Below are 20747 nucleotides of genomic sequence, written 5' to 3' on the forward strand. Positions count from 1 at the left end.
TTACCTCTGAACTATAATTTAGAGAGACCTTGTATTGGTTGTTATTAACATTACAGTCCCAAAACTTGTTATAGCTCTATTATTTAATAGTTTTTATCGTGTGCTGTAACCAAAAATTTCTAGCATTAAAATTACACTTACTTAATCTACTAGAATTAAGGATGTTTTAGTTCCAATTTTAATTTTCATTAAATTACTCAAAAACTATTAGAGGTAACTTAATGTGGTCACATAGTTATTATTTTTCTACATCTACATCTACATCTACATGACTACTCTGCAATTCACATTTAAGTGCTTGGCAGAGGGTTCATCGAACCACAATCATACTATCTCTCTACTATTCCACTCCCGAACAGCGAGCGGGAAAAACGAACACCTAAACCTTTCTGTTCGAGCTCTGATTTCTCTTATTTTATTTTGATGATCATTCCTACCTATGTAGGTTGGGCTCAACAAAATATTTTCGCATTCGGAAGAGAAAGTTGGTGACTGAAATTTCGTAAAAAGGTCTCGCCGCGACGAAAAACGTCTATGATGTAATGACTTCCATCTCAACTCGTGTATCATATCTGCCACACTCTCTCCCCTATAACGCGATAATACAAAACGAGCTGCCCTTCTTTGCACCCTCTCGATGTCCTCCGTCAATCCCACCTGGTAAGGATCCCACACCGCGCAGCAATATTCTAACAGAGGACGAACGAGTGTAGTGTAAGCTGTCTCTTTAGTGGACTTGTTGCATCTTCTAAGTGTCCTGCCAATGAAACGCAACCTTTGGCTCGCCTTCCCGACAATATTATCTATGTGGTCCTTCCAACTGAAGTTGTTTGTAATTTTAACACCCAGGTACTTAGTTGAATTGACAGCCTTGAGAATTGTACTATTTATCGAGTAATCGAATTCCAACGGATTTCTTTTGGAACTCATGTGGATCATCTCACACTTTTCGTTATTTAGCGTCAACTGCCACCTGACACACCATACAGCAATCTTTTCTAAATCGCTTTGCAGCTGATACTGGTCTTCGGATGACCTTACTAGACGGTAAATTACAGCATCATCTGCGAACAACCTAAGAGAACTGCTCAGATTGTCACCCAGGTCATTTATATAGATCAGGAACAGTAGAGGTCCCAGGACGCTTCCCTGGGGAACACCTGATATCACTTCAGTTTTACTCGATGATTTGCCGTCTATTACTACGAACTGCGACCTTCCTGACAGGAAATCACGAATCCAGTCGCACAACTGAGACGATACCCCATAGCTCCGCAGCTTGATTAGAAGTCGCTTGTGAGGAACGGTGTCAAAAGCTTTCCGGAAATCTAGAAATACGGAATCAACTTGAGATCCCCTGTCGATAGCGGCCATTACTTCGTGTGAATAAAGAGCTAGCTGCGTTGCACAAGAGCGATGTTTTCTGAAGCCATGCTGATTACGTGTCAATAGATCGTTCCCTTCGAGGTGATTCATAATGTTTGAATACAGTATATGCTCCAAAACCCTACTGCAAACTGACGTCAATGATATAGGTCTGTAGTTAAATGGATTACTCCTACTACCCTTCTTGAACACTGGTGCGACCTGCGCAATTTTCCAATCTGTAGGTACAGATCTATCGGTGAGCGAGCGGTTGTATATGAGTGCTAAGTAGGGAGCTATAGTATCAGCGTAATCTGAAAGGAACCTAATCGGTATACAATCTGGACCTGAAGACTTGCCCGTATCAAGCGATTTGAGTTGCTTCGCAACCCCTAAGGTATCTACTTCTAAGAAACTCATGCTAGCAGATGTTCGTGTTTCAAATTCTGGAATATTCCATTCGTCTTCCCTGGTGAAGGAATTTCGGAAAACTGCGTTCAATAACTCCGCTTTAGCGGCGCAGTCGTCGATAACAGTACCATCGGCACTGCGCAGCGAAGGTATTGACTGCGTCTTGCCGCTTGTGTACTTTACATACGACCAGAATTTCTTCGGATTTTCTACCAAATTTCGAGACAATGTTTCGTTGTGGAACCTATTAAAGGCATCTCGCATCGAAGTACGTGCCAAATTTCGCGCGTCTGTAAATTTTAGCCCATCTTCAGGATTTCGCGTTCTTCTGAACTTCGCATGCTTTTTCCGTTGCCTCTGCAACAGCGTTCGGACCTTTTTTGTGTACCACGGGGGATCCGTTCCATCTCTTACCAATTTATGGGGTATGAATATCTCAATTGCTGTTGCTACTATATCTTTGAATTTGAGCCACATCTCGTCTACATTCGCATAGTCAGTTCGGAAGGAATGGAAATTGTCTTTTAGGAAGGCTTCTAGTGGTACTTTATCCGCTTTTTTAAATAAAATTATTTTGCGTTTGTTTCTGATGGATTTGGAAGAAATGGTATTGAGCCTAGCTACAATGACCTTGTGATCACTAATCCCTGTATCAGTCATGATGCTCTCTATCAGCTCTGGATTGTTTGTGGCCAAGAGGTCAAGTGTGTTTTCGCAACCATTTACAATTCGCGTGGGTTCGTGGACTAACTGCTCTAAATAATTTTCGGAGAATGCATTTAGGACAATCTCGGAAGACGTTTTGTGCCTACCACCGGTTTTGAACAAGTATTTTTGCCAACATACCGAGGGTAGGTTGAAGTCCCCACCAACTATAACCGTATGAGTGGGGTATTTATTTGTTACGAGACTCAAACTTTCTCTGAACTGTTCCGCAACTGTATCATCGGAGTCTGGGGGTCGGTAGAAGGAGCCAATTATTAACTTAATTCGGCTGTTAAGTATAACCTCCACCCACACCAATTCGCACGGAGTATCTACTTCGACTTCACTACAACATAAACCACTACTGACAGACACAAACACTCCACCACCAATTCTGCCTAATCTATCTTTCCTGAACACCGTCTGAGACTTCGTAAAAATTTCTGCAGAACTTATTTCAGGCTTTAGCCAGCTTTCTGTACCTATAACGATATCCGCTTCTGTGCTTTCTATTAGCGCTTGAAGCTCAGGGACTTTTCCAGCGCAACTACAACAGTTTACAACTATAATTCCGACTGTTCCTTGATCCAAGCACGTCCTGTAATTGCCAAGCACCCTTTGACATTGCAGCCCATCCCGCACTTTCCCGAGGCCTTCTAACCTAAAAAACCGCCCAGTCCACGCCACACAGCCTCCGCCACCCGTGTAGCCGCCAGCTGAGTGTAGTGAACTCCTGACCTATTCAGCGGAACCCGAAACCCCACCACCCTATGGCGCAAGTCAAGGAATCTGCAGCCAATACGGTCGCAAAACCGTCTGAGCCTCTGATTCAGACCCTCCACCCGGCTCTGCACCAAAGGTCCGCAGTCGGTTCTGTCAACGATGCTGCAGATGGTGAGCTCTGCCTTCATCTCATAAGCAAGACCGGCAGCCTTCACCAAATCAGATAGCCGCTGGAATCCAGAGAGAATTTCCTCAAATCCAAAGCGACACACGTCATTAGTGCCGACATGTGCCACCACCTGCAGCTGGCTGCACCCTGTGCTCTTCATGGCATCCGGAAGGACCCTTTCCACATCAGGAATGACTCCTCCCGGAATGCACACGGAGTGCACACTGGATTTCTTCCCCTCCTTAGCCGCCATATCCCTAAGGGGCCCCATTACGCGCCTAACATTGGAGCTCCCAACTACCAGTAAGCCCAACCTCTGCGATTGCCCGGACCTTGAAGGCTGAGAATGATCCTCTGAAACAGGGCAGGCAGCTGCATCTGGCTCAGCCAGAGACAGTGCCTGAAACCGGTTTGTCAGACGCACCGGGGAGGCTTTCTGGTCAGCTTCCGGGGACGCCTTTCGCTGCCTGCCACGCCTTGGAACGACCTCCCAATCAACCACAGGCGAGGGCTCAGCTCCACTGCGGGCAGCAACCGGTTTTTAGGTTTAACTGAAATGTCACACAAATTTTTACATTCTAAGTCTAATATTTAGCACCTTCAATTTTTCTTAAAAGCATAGATTCTGATTACAATTTTTATTTTATCATGTTGTGATTTGCACCAGTTAATTTTGAAATACTTCTGCACACTATGACCAATTTCTGATGTTCTAGCTTTATTACTTTGCACCACTTATTTTTCTCTTAAAACGATGTATTTAGGAAAACTATTGATCTAACCACTCTAAGACTTGACATTTAAAACATTATTACATTAAAATATAGACTGACAAAGTTTGAAAAAACAATTTTAACTTTTAATTTTATTCTTAATTATGGTTCAATACTTGTGCGCTACGCACAAATGTGTTATGGTGACGTGGCGCTACTAACAGTGAACCGGGGTAAGTCCCAGCACACTCACTCGCCTCTGTATCTCACAAACGATACAGCGCTTGTTTTGCTACAAGCTCCATTTATAGAACATCTGGTTGGAATTAGAGAAAGATTATTGTCTGTCTTTTCTAGATGTTTTGGTTAGACAGAACAATGCTGGCTCTTTGGGGCTTTCAGTTTATCATACGCTCTCTCACACTGGTTTATATTGACAGTTGTCAAGTTTTCATAACCCAGCACAAACTATGAGTGTGCTTAAAACACCAGTACGCAAGAGTTCTCACAGTTCCAGATGCAGATAGTTTGCCTACAGAGCTCGCAAGCCTAAAGACAGTGTTCAAGGAAAATGGATATTCTGCTTGGCAGATTAACAGGGCACTCACTGTCAGCTACAACCAAGGACCAGGAAGTAATCAAGAGGAGAGCATGTTGGCAACATCTCTAGCTTTCCTTACATTTGTTGTAAATATTTCATTTCAAATAGCAAGAATACTCTGTAATTTTCAGGTGAAAATGGTTTTCTGCCCACCATCTAAGATAGCCGACCTGCTGTATTTAGTGAATTAGTATTTTCTGTTGCGGAAGAATGGAATTTACAGAACACCTTGTCAATATGGTATGGATTATATAAGCTGGATCGTGCGCACTGTAGAATAACACCACATCAAACATCAATACTACACTTGCCTTTTGTAACCGGGCTACTCTGCTGCTGTCGAACATTGTATCTCCACCAGACATGCAGTGGCTGGGTTCAGATGCAGATTCTTTAATGCAACACAACCATTCTCACTTCAGGCTTTGCTGGATGTAATTACTCCACCTTCCAATTCAAAAGCAGATTTCCCAGGATATCACATCAGTCCTGGTACAGCTGATCCCGCCAAAAAGCCTCATGTCACGCAATACTATACTAGTCTTGAATGTATTAATGAGCTACTTTGATAGGGCTATGACTTGCTAAAACCATGCCTTGACATGTAGTCCACTTTGTCCGACACTTTTCTCACCACGCATAGAATAGCTTTTTGTCCCCCACCCCCTCCCTCTCCCTCCTCATCCTCCTCCTCCTCCTCCTTGGGTTCTTGGTACCTTTTCCAAAACTCTCCCCATTTCCTAAACCTCACCAGTCGTTTTCCTTCATCCCTCTTTCTTCCCCGTCAACCCTTCTGCCAGAAGAGGGAGCCATTGGCTCTGAAAGCTTGCACGTTTCTGCAACTTTAATTTGTGTTTTCTCCTGCCGCTGCTTGGTGAGTAGATTTTTTTTTTTTTTTTTTCCTGCCCCCGAGCCACTTATATTATAATTTCAAAAACTGATTGCTTTCATCAAGACATTTAATGAAGAATGATAAAACAATAAGATTGGCCACAGCAACATCTTTTTGGGACTCCATTATTAAAGAAGACGTTTAAATATGTATGGCAGAAAATCTGATGAGCCATGAGAGCGATTACTAGTTGTCCTACCATCTCCGTGATTTGCCGTAATCAAAGACGACAGAGTGCAGCGATGGCTGCAGTGAGCAGCAATGCTGGTAACAGCTGAGTTCAGCAGTCCCATCAGTGAGTGTGTTGCCACTGGGTAGTGTGATCTTAACATGTGCGAAATACTCACAGTGTGCTGTGTATTGCAGAACAAAGGACATCTTCACAAATCTTTGATGGCTCAGCTGAGCATGACTGGCAGGTTCCTGGTTGAAATATCTTGAAGTGTAGTTGACAACAACTGGCTGCAAGCTTAAAATTTCTTTGAACACTCAGTATTTGCTACCTAAAGACATATTTATTACAAACTACTTCATATTGTACACCATTTATAAACTTAAAGAAAGGCTGCTAAATACCAAAAACACATGATATTATAAACACATTTCGTGAGTATGATAAGAAAATTCATAAGCTTCGTATGACTGCCTCATAGATTGTAAAAATTGGGACAGATAACCAGCGTATGAAATGCTGCATTAGCTTCTGCTATTTTTCTAACTTTAGTGCAGACTCTCTCTCTCTCCACTTCACTCTCCTTAGTTCAGTTTTGTAATTATTACGGGGACATGTGGGAGAGATATTTGTAAGGTAGAGTCGTTGAGTTCCATGCCAGACTTCTGCATAAATTGTTCACATGACCATACTGTTTGGAATAGGAACAGCACAGTATTTGGGAAATCAAACTGACATGGAGAATTTTATATAACAACAAAAAGTAGAATGAGGCCATGAGACATCTTGTTTTCTCTACTTTATGTACTATAACTGTAAGAAGTGCAGCTATAAAAATAAGTACAGCCAAAATAATAATAATAATAATAATAATACACAGGAAACAGTGTATTAAAATAATGTGCATGTAAATAAATATACATGCAACAATACCTTTGTCAATAACCCAGCAACTACGTCGAAACTACTTCCATCAAATATCACTAAAAATTATAGTCACAAGCAGTGCTTAGTGGTTAAAATTAGTCCCAAACAGCTTGCATCACCATAACACAAGACAGACAGTTTTCTAAGAAAGCAGGAAAATAACCATGAGCTAATTTAAAGTCAGTAATATTTTATGAATATGCCTCTGAAATCAAGCTGGAAATACGTGTTAATGAAATGACAAATTATCCTACTTCCAATGTCTCTGGCCAAACTGCAAAACAAAAGAATAGAGACACAGATAGATATAATGTTTTTAATGTCTCATATACTGGTTTGGAGTTTTACTTGCTTAATAACACCCTCGGAAGGAGATGATGGTGATCGCACAATTCTTGGTGTTGTAACTGTTGCTTTTAGCATCACTGGTAGCATGTTTACTGTGACTGTTGGTGCTGCATCAGTGGGCTTGGGTTAAGAGCTGTGGTATTCATTTCAATTATATCAGTGGTTAGGCACCATTGACGGTGGTGGCTTTAACAGCGGCATTGGAGGTGGCTGCCACTACTAGCCACAGTTATGGTGATGGTGTGCCATACATTTCAGCAATGTTTCCAGCCCACTAGGCAGGGGACCTCGTAATGTGAAAATGCTGCTGGCCACTGTGGTAGCCAGTTTGATGTGGAGTGATATCAGTGTTGGTGTCAGTGGTGTGGTCTATGTTTTGTAGGTCTGTCATGGCACTGGCAGCAATGGCAATGAGCAAAGGTAGTCCTATGGTTTGTATAAATGGGGATAAGGAGTGCATCTGTGGCATCAAATGGGCGGCAATTCACTGTCTGTGGGATTATGTAGGTTGTTGGGCCATGACACTCATGTGTCATATCTATGATCCTGTGATGGTTGTAAGGTTACGGATTTTGACACAGTTTCTACGTATTGCATTTTGCACTTACGTATCTCCCAGAATGGAGCACATGGTATTGCTGGGCTGCTCCTTCATCCAACTGTAGGAGCAGTTTGGCACCTGCTGAATTGGTGTGCAGCTGTTAGTAGGAGGACGCCTGGAGAAGTGAGTTGCAAATGATTGCAGTGTGCCCAGTAATACATCTGAGTGCAGAAAGTAAGCATGAACATTAATAATTGTCCATGCACATTAGTTTTCTATGAAATGAGACAACAGGTAATATTTTATGGTGATAGCACAGAATCAATAAAGCAACAGCTAACTTGAGTGGAGTTAGGGGGTATACATGTGTAAAAGTTGAAGTCCTGTGAGTAAGCTTTAGACATTATAGTGACTTATCTATAAACTTACAGTATAATAAAGACAGTGTCTAGTAAATATATTCTGATTAGAAGACACCTTTCTCATACTTGTTTGTGTGTTATTGACTTAGTTGTGTGCAGTACTGAGAGTAGTAGTTTGATAGGTCACATGTCACTTAGGCACATGGTTAAGAACTTAATTACCATGATACATGTACCTTGGGAGTAAGACTACCCACCAGTGCTGTCAAGATTTAGAGGCAGATGCCAAAACAAATATGATAGCAAACAAAAGAAACCATTATCCAAGAATAGCTTTCACCTGACTGATTGAAGCTTGGCAAAGTGGTTGATAGGAAAACCTGGAGTGTCACTTGTTCTCATATCACAGCAATTGTTTTATATTGGCTGCTACAGCAAATACATGGGTTCTTCTTTTAGAAACTGCTGTGACCAGCTTGCAACTCAGATTCTGCCCGATAGCGCATCCCACATAGGTAGACCATTTATATGATTCGCTGGTGACTGTTGTGGTCCAGTAAGTGCTTAGGAAAGACACAAGATCTGCCCCATTGATTTTTCCTACCCCTTATGATGCTTGAAGGCATGGACAATATTCAGCCTCAAATGGACACGTGGTGCTGGCTGCCATTTCACTGAAAGACATGCTGAAACAGCTGAGAAACGAATTATGGGCCACTGTCAATCACAATTCTTGTTCTCTTGAAGGCCAGGATCTTTGTTATGATAATGGTGGTGTCAGCTGTGTGGTGATAATAGAAAGTGTTTTTACATAACTAGGATCGTTCAGTGATGTGTTGAAAGCCACCTTTTACTTCAGTTTTAGAAATGACCATACAAGGTTGATTTGTATTCTGTCCCATAGATTTCATGATGCAGACCAGAGAATGCACAAGTACTACTCTAACATAAAATACAGTTTTTGCTAACAAGTCCAGTGACCTTTGTCAGGTCCATCAATCAACACTGTCAATTACCTATAAAAGAATCCAATGTAAATCTCGTTCTTAAGCCAAGAATCACATGTGGTTGATTGCAATCAGATGTCAGTGCTACAGACACAATCAAAGTGATTGATAATTTCAGTTTTTTTGTGTGTTGTCCAGACAGTTGTTTAAGTTAATAGCTAGGATATTTTAATGAGTGTTAAAGTGGTTAGTTCAACCTTTTTCACTATGTGATCAATCAACCACACTACTCTGGATCATATTTTTTCAATTTTGGCTACGATTTTAACCATATTTCTTTTAAATTTTAAGGAAGGCTCAAGTATTTTAATAAACTATGATGGGGAACTGCTTGTGGTCACATGTTGTCCATCTACTAAGTTTTCTAAAAAAATTGTTGATTTTAAACACACTCTTCTCATAGAAGTAAGAGTGCATGTACTACCAGCCACATTGTCATGCACCCTAATAATAAATTTGTTATCCAGATACATCTACTGCTTGTCTACTTTTACTTGCTTATAATTTACATAATTACACTGATAACTGTCAAAGACAATGGATATTTTCATGTTGTAAAAACCAATATCTGTTTATTGTAGACAACGATGTGTGTTATGATGCTAGTAAGTGTTTTCTATTTTTAAATCAGAGGGGTGTGTGTGTGTGTGTGTGTGTGTGTGTGTGTGCGTGTGTGTGCACGCGCAATAGCTGAGAATACACATTTTAAATTTTATTTTGACTGGCAAAAGAAACTTTCTTAATTGAATAATCATTATAAATCATTATATTCCTCCACAGTGTACATTTACAGCATCACTTATGATGTTAAGGGGGTACCCAAAAAAAAGTTGTTTTTAAATGCTATATATTTTCAAATTGTTTACAGAGTAGCCTTTTCTGCTTCAAAATACTGTCTATTACAATTAATACATTTGTCCCGCCAGTGCTTCCAGTGTTGGAAACATTTTTTGGAGTCATCTTTAGAAATGGCTGACAGCTCCTCCTTTGTTTTCGTATCGACTTCCTCAGTATTACCAGATCAATGTCCTTTCATGTCTCATTTCATGAATGGAAATAAGAAAAAGTCGTATGGAACTAAATCAGGCAAGTAATGTGTGTGGGGCAGCAGAACCAAATCATTTTTAGCAAAAAACTGTGTAGCAGAGACGGCGATGTGTGCAGATGCATTGTGTAGGAAGAACCCGTCTTCAGTCTGCTACAAATTGGGTCATTTTTGATGAACACCGTCACGCAATTTTCTTAAAACTTCCAAATAAAAGGTTTGATTGACGGTCTGACCTGGGGGATTTGATTCGGGCAGTTGATGGATGTTCAGAACGAGGTTTGGCATCAATCAACACATTGCCATTTTTAACTCGAGCAAACCATTCGTACACTTGTGTTTTCCCACAGAGTCATCTTGGTAAGCTGTTTCCAACATTAATACAGTTTCAGCAGCATTTTTACCAAGTAGAAAACAAAATTTCACAGCTGCATGTTGTTCACTTAAACTTGCAATCATAAAAAATGAAACAAAAACAATACAACACTAGCAAAAACAACCACTGCATATGAACAGAACAAGCCAGGTTGACAACACAGGTGGCACTGAACTGGCAATGACCACGCTATACATGTCTAGTGGCAGAAATGCGTACTACACCAGTTTTTTTTTGGGTTCCTCCTTGTATACATCACCTCTTTTGCAAAAAATAATAATAACCATGATGATGGTGATAAGATTTTAGTGAATGAAACCCTCATGTATTTATATTCTGTACAGACCTACAACATGTGGGGATACCATAGTCATTCTCGCTTCTAAAATAATATGATGATGATTATTATAAATTAAATTTGAAATAGTTGAAACCAATAGTTATTGTACAACAGTTTTTCTTAACAATGAGACCAGATATCTGCTAAGAATTGCAACTTCACTTCTTGAGCGGACATGGCATAGGGAGGCACTTGGAGTATTTCATGTATTTTGTTGCTTAAATTTAATGGTATAGGTAATACCATTGTATTTATAGTTCAGTAGTAGTTTGTGGTATTTGAGATGAATAATGTTTATATTTCTTACTGGTGCGAAAGTGCAATGAATATTAACTAAAAGCTGTGAGTATGAAATGTGATTCAGTTGTTTGGTTTCACTGTAAAAGAAAGAAAGACACTGTGTCAGCATTGCCAAAACAGGGGAAGCTTACATCCTCTACTTCTCTCAACCATTTGACACTATTCCTGCTCAATAATACATACAGAATTTGAGTATAAAGTTCGATGTTGAGCCAACAAATATTGTTTCTTCAACTCAGTTCCAGCCCTAAATGCAGTATAATTTAATTCATATAGGGTCTCTAGCTTTTAATTTTTATTGCAGAGTCTCCTGGAAAAACCATCTGACTGCATACTCAAAAATCTTGTGTTGAAATATGTAAACTCACGTTCTTACTATAATAGTGCCACCTCAGATAGCTGTGCAGGCTCCTGGAGTGATGAAGAGGATGAGTGGGAGAAGACAAGAGATATTGAAGGTCAGTTAGTAACTTATTTCCATGTTCCATATTTGTAATATACTGGTACAGTATGGAACATGCCAACTACATTAAAAAATAGTACATTTTCTCAGTGAAAATATTACTGTGTGATGACCATTTACATGATATGTCTGAAATTCCATTTAAAGTGATTAACTGAACATGTCCATATGTTCTCTCTCTCTCTCTCTCTCTCTCTCTCTCTCTCTCTCTCTCTCTCTTTCTCTCTTACACACACACACACACACACACACACACAAAGAGAGAGAGAGAGAGATGATCTATTTAGAGTTTTTTTCTATGAAGTAGAATAATTTTCCAGCCAAAATGTATTTGTTTTCTCTTTTTGTCTGACAACAGCTGTATTCATTGGAGAAATACCTGCCTCTGTAGATGAGACTGCTAATTCTTACTCACGCAATACTTTTTGACTTGGAGGTAACCAGGTCCAATCCTGGTGGGAGGAAGAAATTAACACCACTGTTATTTGGTTGGCAGGGGTTGATGTGGTGTGACTATGACATTCTTGATCACTATCCTAAGCACAAGGCATAGATTAAATTCCAAATCTCTCTGTAATGCCATGTGGAATCATGTAATTTGACACTGTCCTTTGTGACACAGTCATTGGAATGGGAATTAAAGCTCAGTGACTACCCCATTGTGTTATTCAAGAGGACTAAACTACAGTATAATCCCTCTTTTACGTTCCCGTAATTAACGTTTTTCTGCCGTTTACGACATTTTTTATTGGTCCTCTCAAATTTCCTATGCCCACCATGTTAATTTGCGCCTGATTTTGCATCAACATATTTATGCTTTTTCTGCAATTTACGCATTAGAAAAATAATGTTTGTGTAGAAAAAATGACGCTGGCATGATGTTAGTCATCCAGTAGTGTTTACAAATATTACGGTTGTTAAGTTTCTTAATGCTAGGGCACTCTACTCACCTGATTTGAACTGGTAAACGTGTAAAAGTTGGAACAATTCGCACCAGATCTCCCACCACTTCCAAGCTTTTACTTGGCATGGTGGCTGATGGGAGTAACTAGGTTCGTTCGAATAAAGATATCATGATCAATCACAACCATTTCCAAACTGTCTCTACTGCACAAATGCAGTTTTGTGACTGTTGTGATCATCATGTCACCTTTGTCGAACCATATTTAGTATGTTTCGGCGTATGGCCACTTAAAGCGCTAGTTGACACCGTCATACATTTTGCGTTGCTCAAATGTTTTTAGTTTAGACACAGCGCCAATTACTTATTTTCTTCATACTGAGTAAAACATGTTTTGAGAATTTATACTCGTTGTCAAGTGCAGTATTTAAATACGAATTTTTTGTGATCTTACACAAACAAAAAATGTTTGTGATGGTTTGCGCGTGCGCGTTTGTGTGTGTGTGTGTGGTTTTCTGCATAACTGATGAGGCACAGTCACTAATAACCTCAAAAAGATGACTACATTGCAAGAGAGACAGAATAACACATACACAAACACCACACAATATACTTATTTAAATATTTGCTCTTCACAGTGCGAAAAAATTCTTGAAGTGCATCATGCTAAGGATGATACTGCACTAATGCAGTATTTCATTATTTAAATAATGAATGACAGCTGCAGGCCTTCAAAAACATTAATCATGACATAAAATTGAGTCAAATGTCCTACTTCCCGGACAGTTATGAGTTCCAGTTACATCAGCGGTTTTTATTAGATAATAAACCTTCATTAGATAATAAACAAGTCCCTGACAAGTCTTTTTAATGCCTGTTATATACATATATCACACATAAAGTGCAAGTGGGTATCCTATAAGGAATTTCTACAGCTTAAAATGTTATTTCCCACATGTTACATTTTCCTGCATTTCACACCATTTTTTTTGAAGGCCCTTGAAAAGAGTAAAAGTGGGGTTTCACTGAATGTTGGCTCTGAGTTTGATGCCCCCCCCCCCCTCCCCCCAGTTTCTCTCTCTCTCTCTCTCTCTCTCTCTCTCTCTCTCTCTCTCTCTCTCTCTCTCTCTCTCTCTCTCTCTCTCTCACACACACACACACACACACACACCTTCAGAAACACAAATCAGATTTTAAAACTCCTTATGCACTCACCAGGGTCACCTACATGTTACGTATATAAACCATAAATGGTGGAGATCATTTATATTCCATACCAATGTTAATAAATGGAAATAGAAAGAGTAAACAAATTTTCTGAAATTTTTATCATATCAACAGTTACATACAAAATACACTCCTGGAAATGGAAAAAAGAACACATTGACACCGGTGTGTCAGACCCACCATACTTGCTCCGGACACTGCGAGAGGGCTGTACAAGCAATGATCACACGCACGGCGCAGCGGACACACCAGGAACCGCGGTGTTGGCGGTCAAATGGCGCTAGCTGCGCAGCATTTGTGAACCGCCGCCGTCAGTGTCAGCCAGTTTGCCATGGCATACTGCCGAATTGCTCAACACGTGGGGCGTGAGGTCTCCACAGTACATCGATGTTGTCGCCAGTGGTCGGCGGAAGGTGCACGTGCCCATCGACCTGGGACCGGACCGCAGCGACGCACGGATGCACGCCAAGACCGTAGGATCCCACGCAGTGCCGTAGGGGACCGCACCGCCACTTACCAGCAAATTAGGGACACTGTTGCTCCTGGGGTATCGGCGAGGACCATTCGCAACCGTCTCCATGAAGCTGGGCTACAGTCCCGCACACTGTTAGGCCGTCTTCCGCTCATGCCCCAACATCGTGCAGCCCGCCTCCAGTGGTGTCGCGACAGGCGTGAATGGAGGGACGAATGGAGACGTGTCGTTTTCAGCGATGAGAGTCGCTTCTGCCTTGGTGCCAATGATGGTCGTATGCGTGTTTGGCGCCGTGCAGGTGAGCGCCACAATCAGGACTGCATACGACCGAGGCACACAGGGCCAACACCCGGCATCATGGTGTGGGGAGCGATCTCCTACACTGGCCGTACACCTCTGGTGATTGTCGAGGGGACACTGAATAGTGCACGGTACATCCAAACCGTCATCGAACCCATCGTTGTACCATTCCTAGACCGGCAAGGGAACTTGCTGTTCCAACAGGACAATGCACGTCCGCATGTATCCCATGCCACCCAACGTGCTCTAGAAGGTGTAAGTCAATTACCCTGGCCAGCAAGACCTCCGGATCTGTCCCCCATTGAGCATGTTTGGGACTGGATGAAGCGTCGTCTCACGCGGTCTGCACGTCCAGCACGAACACTGGTCCAACTGAGGCGCCAGGTGGAAATGGCATGGCAAGCCGTTCCACAGGACTACATCCAGCATCTCTACAATCGTCTCCATGGGAGAATAGCAGCCTGCATTGCTGCGAAAGGTGGATATACACTGTACTAGTGCCGACATTGTGCATGCTCTGTTGCCTGTGTCTATGTGCCTGTGGTTTTGTCAGTGTGATCATGTGATGTATCTGACCCCAGGAATGTGTCAATAAAGTTTCCCCTTCCTGGGACAATGAATTCACGGTGTTCTTATTTCAATTTCCAGGAGTGTATACAATTCATTATTTTCATTGTAAGTTCTTTCCAATATGAATGCCCAAAACTGCAAACACTTTGGTGTACATAATGCCATTCCCCCACATTTTACTGTTATTGTCAGAAATTTGTAGTGTCTAGCACAGAACTGCATGGAATAAAATAACCTTTTTATAAGATTATTTTAATGTCAGTGTCATTTAGTTTTTCATATGTTTGTCCTCCTTTTGTGAAATGTATTGATTATGATGGAAAAGATTTTTTCTGCTTTACCAGTATATGTGTCATAAGCAGGCATGTAGTTCATAGAGCCAACACAATTGTGTTAAACATAAACCGTCTGCTAAATTATAAAATTTACAACACGAAGAGATAAAACTCTGGTCTATAATTCTTGAAAATGCACGTGGCTATGAGCTGTCATTGGTGAAGACTACATTAGAGACTTTAATTCAGTGACATGTGATTGGCAAACACGCCCGTGCAGAATATCATTTCTGATGAACATCTAACATTGTGGTCTGGTGTGTTTTGGATGTCATAAATAATTTGAGCCACTGTGAAATGTTCCTCACAAAAGTTACTCCACAAGGTGTACCAGGAGGAATGGTCAATATTCAGAGATATGACAGGAACGATTATTCAAAGCAAAAAAGTCTAAGAACCAAGGGCTCTAAAATGCGTACTTTCAGTGCTATGATCATGTCTTCATCATCTATACTGTGAAACGAATCTCTTCTACTACAAGCTCTTTGCTTTCCGTGTTTGGAGAGGCGGTAGTGTGGACTAATACAAGAAAAAAATGTTCAGTGAACATGTGATCTAAAGAGCTATGCGCACTTGTTCATCTTCGCTACTGTGAAATTCAACTCTTCTACTGAACAAATGCTCATAGATGATAAGACTTGTATGTTTATTGGACAATTTTTTTTTTTTTATGTGTCCATACTATCGCTTCTCATAACACAGATAGCAAAGATTATGCAGTAGAACACACAATATGAAAGATGAAGAAGTTCTCATAGCTCTTAAGGTAAGTGTTTTAGAACCAATGTTTACTAGACTTTTTTGCTTCAATTGATCATTTCCGTTATGTAGAATTGTGAGCTGCTGGTGCCAATATAAGATAAGCACTTTAATGTGGCTGAAAAATGACTGTCCAAAAACCAGCATCAAGCCTGGAAATAGAATCAAATGTAACTTCACCTGTCAGCATACACTGTTCATTCATGTTATCCATTAAGTTGTGGATGCTCCAGTTCTTAGGATCATGAAAGTTATCTACAATCATATCGTTTGATCATTATATCCAAATAGAATAATCATAAATATTTAATAAAGAAAACATTAATAATTATAACATGGAAATTATGAATTTGTGGTCTTTTTGCATTGTTTATGTTGTCACAATAATGTGTACATAATAGGTGATCTAACCAATTAATGGAAAATCTCATATAAAGATGTGAAACAATTACTAACAAAGAGATAGAGGGGCTGGCCAGTACTTACCTCAGCTCAGTACAGCCGATAGAAACACAAAAAACAACCGAAAATTTAAGTTCCTAGCTTTCGGAATAAATGTTCCTTCATCAGGGAGGAGAGAGGGGAAAGAAAGGGAAGAAGGGAAAGTGGATTTAGTTACTCACAACCCAGGTTATGAAGCATCAGGGAAAGGAAAACAGGGAAGGTAGCAAGGATGGAGGCATGGTTGTCAGAGGGAAGCCAAAGATATTCTACTGTAGGTACTGTGCCAGCTTCAAACCAAAGAGGATCCATACAGAAGTAAAGAGGTGTATAATATAAAGATGTAGGATGAAAAGATGCATGAATGGTTAAAGAGGAAAGGGAAAGAGGAGAAGACTGAAAAGTAAATGGGAGTGAGGTTGTTTAACGTAGGTTCAGTCCATGGGGATGGCGGGATGAAAGGATGTGCTGGAGTGCAAGTTCCCATCTCCACAGTTCAGAGGGACTGGTGTTGGGTGGGAGAAGCCAAATGGCACATACGGTGTAGCAGGTTCCTAGGTCCCTAGAATTATGCTGGAGGGCATGCTCCGCTACTGGGTATTGGACATCTCCTCGGCGGACAGTTCGTCTGTGTCCGTTCATGCGCTCAGCCAGTTTAGTTGTTGTCATTCCAATGTAAAAGGCTGTGCAGTGCAGGCATGTCAGCTGATAAATGACGTATAGTTTCACACGTGGCCCTGCCTTGAATTGTGTATGTTTTACCAGTAGCGGGGCTGGAGTAGGTAGTTGTGGGGGGATGCATGGGGCAGGTTTTGCAGCGGGGTTGGTTACAGGGGTAGGAACCTCTGGGTAGAGAAGGTAGTCTGGGAATATTTTAGGGTTTAACAAGGATGTTACGGAGGTTAGGGGGACGACAAAAGGCAACTCTGGGTGGTGTGGGGAGAATTTTGTCAAGGGATGGTCTCATTTCAGGGGTTGACTTGAGAAAGTCATATCCCTGGCGGAGTAATTTATTGATGTATTTGAGGCCAGGATAATATTGGGTGACAAGGGGGATTCTTCTGTGTGGTCTGAGGGTAGGAATATTGTTGTTGGACGGGGAGGAATGTATTGCTCGGGAGATCTGTTTGTGGACAAAGTCTGCAGGATAGTTGCGGGAGAGGAAAGCACTGGTCAGGTTATTGGTGTAATTGTTGAGGGATTCGTCACTGGAGCAGATACGTTTGCCACGAATACCTAGGCTGTAGGGAAGGGAGCATTTGATGTGGAATGGATGGCAGCTATCAAAGTGAAGGTACTGTTGTTTGTTGGTGGGTTTGATATGGACAGAGGTGTGGATGTGAGCTTCAACAAGATGAAGGTCAACATCCAGGAAGGTGGCTTGGGTTTTGGAGAAGGACCAGGTGAAATTCAGATTCGAAAAGGAGTTGCGGTTATGGAGGAAATTAAGGAGTGTTTCTTCACCATGAGTCCAGACCACAAAGATGTCATCTATAAACCTATAGCAGGCCAGGGGAAGCAGCTGTTGGGTCTTCAGGAAAGCCTCCTCCATGCGGCCCATGAAGAGGTTGGCATAGGACGGAGCCATCCTGGTTCCCATGGCAGTTCCCCTGATTTGTTTGTAGGTCTGGCCTTCAAAAGTGAAGTAATTATGGGTGAGGATGAAGTTGGTAAGTGTGATAAGGAACAAGGTTTTTGGAAGATCTTCAGGTGGGCGTTGGGAGAGGTAGAGCTCAAGGGCAGAGAGACCATGGGTGTGTGGGATGTTTGTGTAAAGGGATGTAGCATCTATGGTGACAAGAAAGGTTTCAGGTGGGAGAGGAGTGGGAATGGATTTGAGGTGTATACTATACACCTCTTTACTTCTGTATGGATCCTCTTTGGTTTGAAGCTGGCACAGTACCTACAGTAGAATATCTTTGGCTACCCTCTGACAACCATGCCTCCATCCTTGCTACCTTCCCTGTTTTCCTTTCCCTGTTGCTTCTTAACCTGGGTTGTGAGTAACTAAATCCACTTTCCCTTCTTTCCTTTCTTTCCCCTCTCTCCTCCCTGATGAAGGAACATTTATTCCGAAAGCTAGGAACTTAAATTTTCGGTTGGTTTTTGTGTTTCTATCGGCTGTACTGAGCTGAGGTAAGTACTGGCCAGCCCCTAATCTCTTTGTTAGTAATGTGTACATAAATAAGTTCCATTGGTAACATTAGCATACTCAAGCTTCCTTACTATCCTTTTACTTTGTACCTTTCTACTCCATGGGATTGAATTTCCATGTGTAGTAATGAGTGTGTGATCACAAATCCTATTATTGTAATATGCAACATCCACGAAGAACAGGCCAAATTAATCCAAACTCCTACTGTGTGTGTGTGTACTGCAATAAATGATTAAAAGTGTGGGAAGATGGTGCATACTTTATCCCAGCAGTGTCCACTCTTGTAGTAGGCTCACACAGTGAAGCACCATCAAACAAACTGTAAACATGGAAGCAAAGCTGGCTCATTGATGTCAAAATCAGAATACCATTATGTAAACGAGGAGGAGGATGAAGGAGGGTGACCAGTATGTGAAATGTACTTGTCGTATTGTGACATTTTCAGATATTTTGAGTTATGCTGTTGTTATGTGTGCTGTTTCTGAAATTAAGTAATTACCATTACTGCAGGTTGTTATTTCCCATTGTAGTGGGCCATAACTGTTATATGCTAATGTGAGGACTGCACTCTGGAATGTTGAATTTTTGATTGTCACAATAGATGAAAGCAAGATGTGACGACTAAAGACATGATTAGACAGAATACCTAGACATTGATAGCAGTACAAGCAGCAACTGCTACAGCGGTGCTGTTTGGGAGTCTAAGGTATTTCACGTCCTTCAAGCTATTCCACAAGTCATATTTTGGTAGAAAAAGCCTTGTTCAGTGTAGTGGAGAATTTGCAAACTTTCTTTGAAGAATGTCAGGCATCCTGACTTGCTTGGCCTGCACATTTATCTTATACAGAGTGTGTAAGTAAAGTTTCAAGACTGGTCTCAGAACACAAAACTTATTGAATGCTTTCACACATCGGACTAAAATTCTTCAAAATAGGTGCCTAGAAAATCCACACACCACTGCCAATGAGATTGCCACTGTTGGTAAGCTCCCCGGATATCCTTATCCGGAATGCTGTTCAAAACTCTTGTTGAAGCCTTTCGGACCGCTGCAACTCTGTCAAACCGCTTCCCTTTCAGGTCTTTCTTCATCCAGGGGAACAAAAGGAAGTCACCAAGAGCAAGGTCAGGGCTATAGGCTGTCTATAGCAGTGTTACCATTTTGAACCAGGTCAAAACTTCAATGACAGCAAAACAGTAGTGAACGGTCACACTGTCATGGTGGAGCACCCAGTCGTCTTTCTTCTCTGGATGAACTCGGTGGACTCGATCCCTCAAACGGCGAACCACTCCAGTGAAATACTGACCATTGACAGTCTGTCTGGCAGGCACAAACTCTTTGTGGATCAATGAGCATGCTTTTCACACATGACTTGCTCATGCGGACCTTCTTTGACTTTGGTGATGCGGAGGTATGTCACTTCAAGCTTTGTCTCTTCTACTCTGGACCATATTTGAAGACCTAGGTCTCATCCCCAGTGACCACTTTGTCCAAAAGGTTCAGTTTGTAAACTTTCAAGCTTTTCCAACGAAACAGCAAGGCACCATTGTTTCTGTTAATTTGAGAGCACTTCAGGGACAAGTTTCACACACAATTTTCTCATCAGTAGATCTTCTGTCACTAGCTGAAACACAGTTAGTGATTCAAACCCACTTCATCTGATACTGAGACATTGGTCACTGTTTAAAATTTGATGGACTTTGTGCAAATTGTCATCAGTTCTGCTCGTTGAAGGTCTCCAAGTCTCCATAGCCATCTTTGAATGACTTGTGCTGCATGAAAATCATGGCACATGACATGGTGTATTCTTTATAGGCTTCTTGAATCATTTCAAACATTTCTGTACCAGTCTTGTTCAGTTTTACACAAAATTTGATCAAACACTGCTGTTCTAAGAGGTGTTGCATTTTCGACGCTCCGATTTCTCAATGACGGTTCCAAACAGACGCTCGCTGCACTCGTGATGTTTTTGCTCCAGGTGCAGGTGATGAGACCGGTCTGCACGTGCACCACTAATCAGGAAAAAATCGTCTGGAAACTTTATTTACACACCCTGTATGTTGTTCATTGAACATGTTTTGGATATCATTGGTTGCTGTCTACTTGCACCACTCATGAGGAACCTCTAC

The 20747-nt window shown here is 41.3% G+C and overlaps 1 protein-coding gene across 4 annotated transcripts in view; it reads left to right on the forward strand.

Annotated features, from left to right (window-relative positions):
- Window positions 1–20747, forward strand: part of LOC126267093 (FHF complex subunit HOOK interacting protein 2A-like) — a 227057-nt gene that overhangs the window by 141733 nt on the left and 64577 nt on the right. For all 4 annotated transcript variants that reach the window (XM_049971961.1, XM_049971960.1, XM_049971964.1 and 1 more), the window contains one exon: window positions 11302–11455. In XM_049971961.1, coding sequence (XP_049827918.1) covers window positions 11302–11455 — 154 coding nt within the window. The remainder of the gene's footprint in view (window positions 1–11301; window positions 11456–20747) is intronic.

The sequence above is a fragment of the Schistocerca gregaria genome, chromosome 4, assembly GCF_023897955.1.
Source record: "Schistocerca gregaria isolate iqSchGreg1 chromosome 4, iqSchGreg1.2, whole genome shotgun sequence".
NCBI classification, from domain to species: domain Eukaryota; kingdom Metazoa; phylum Arthropoda; class Insecta; order Orthoptera; family Acrididae; genus Schistocerca; species Schistocerca gregaria.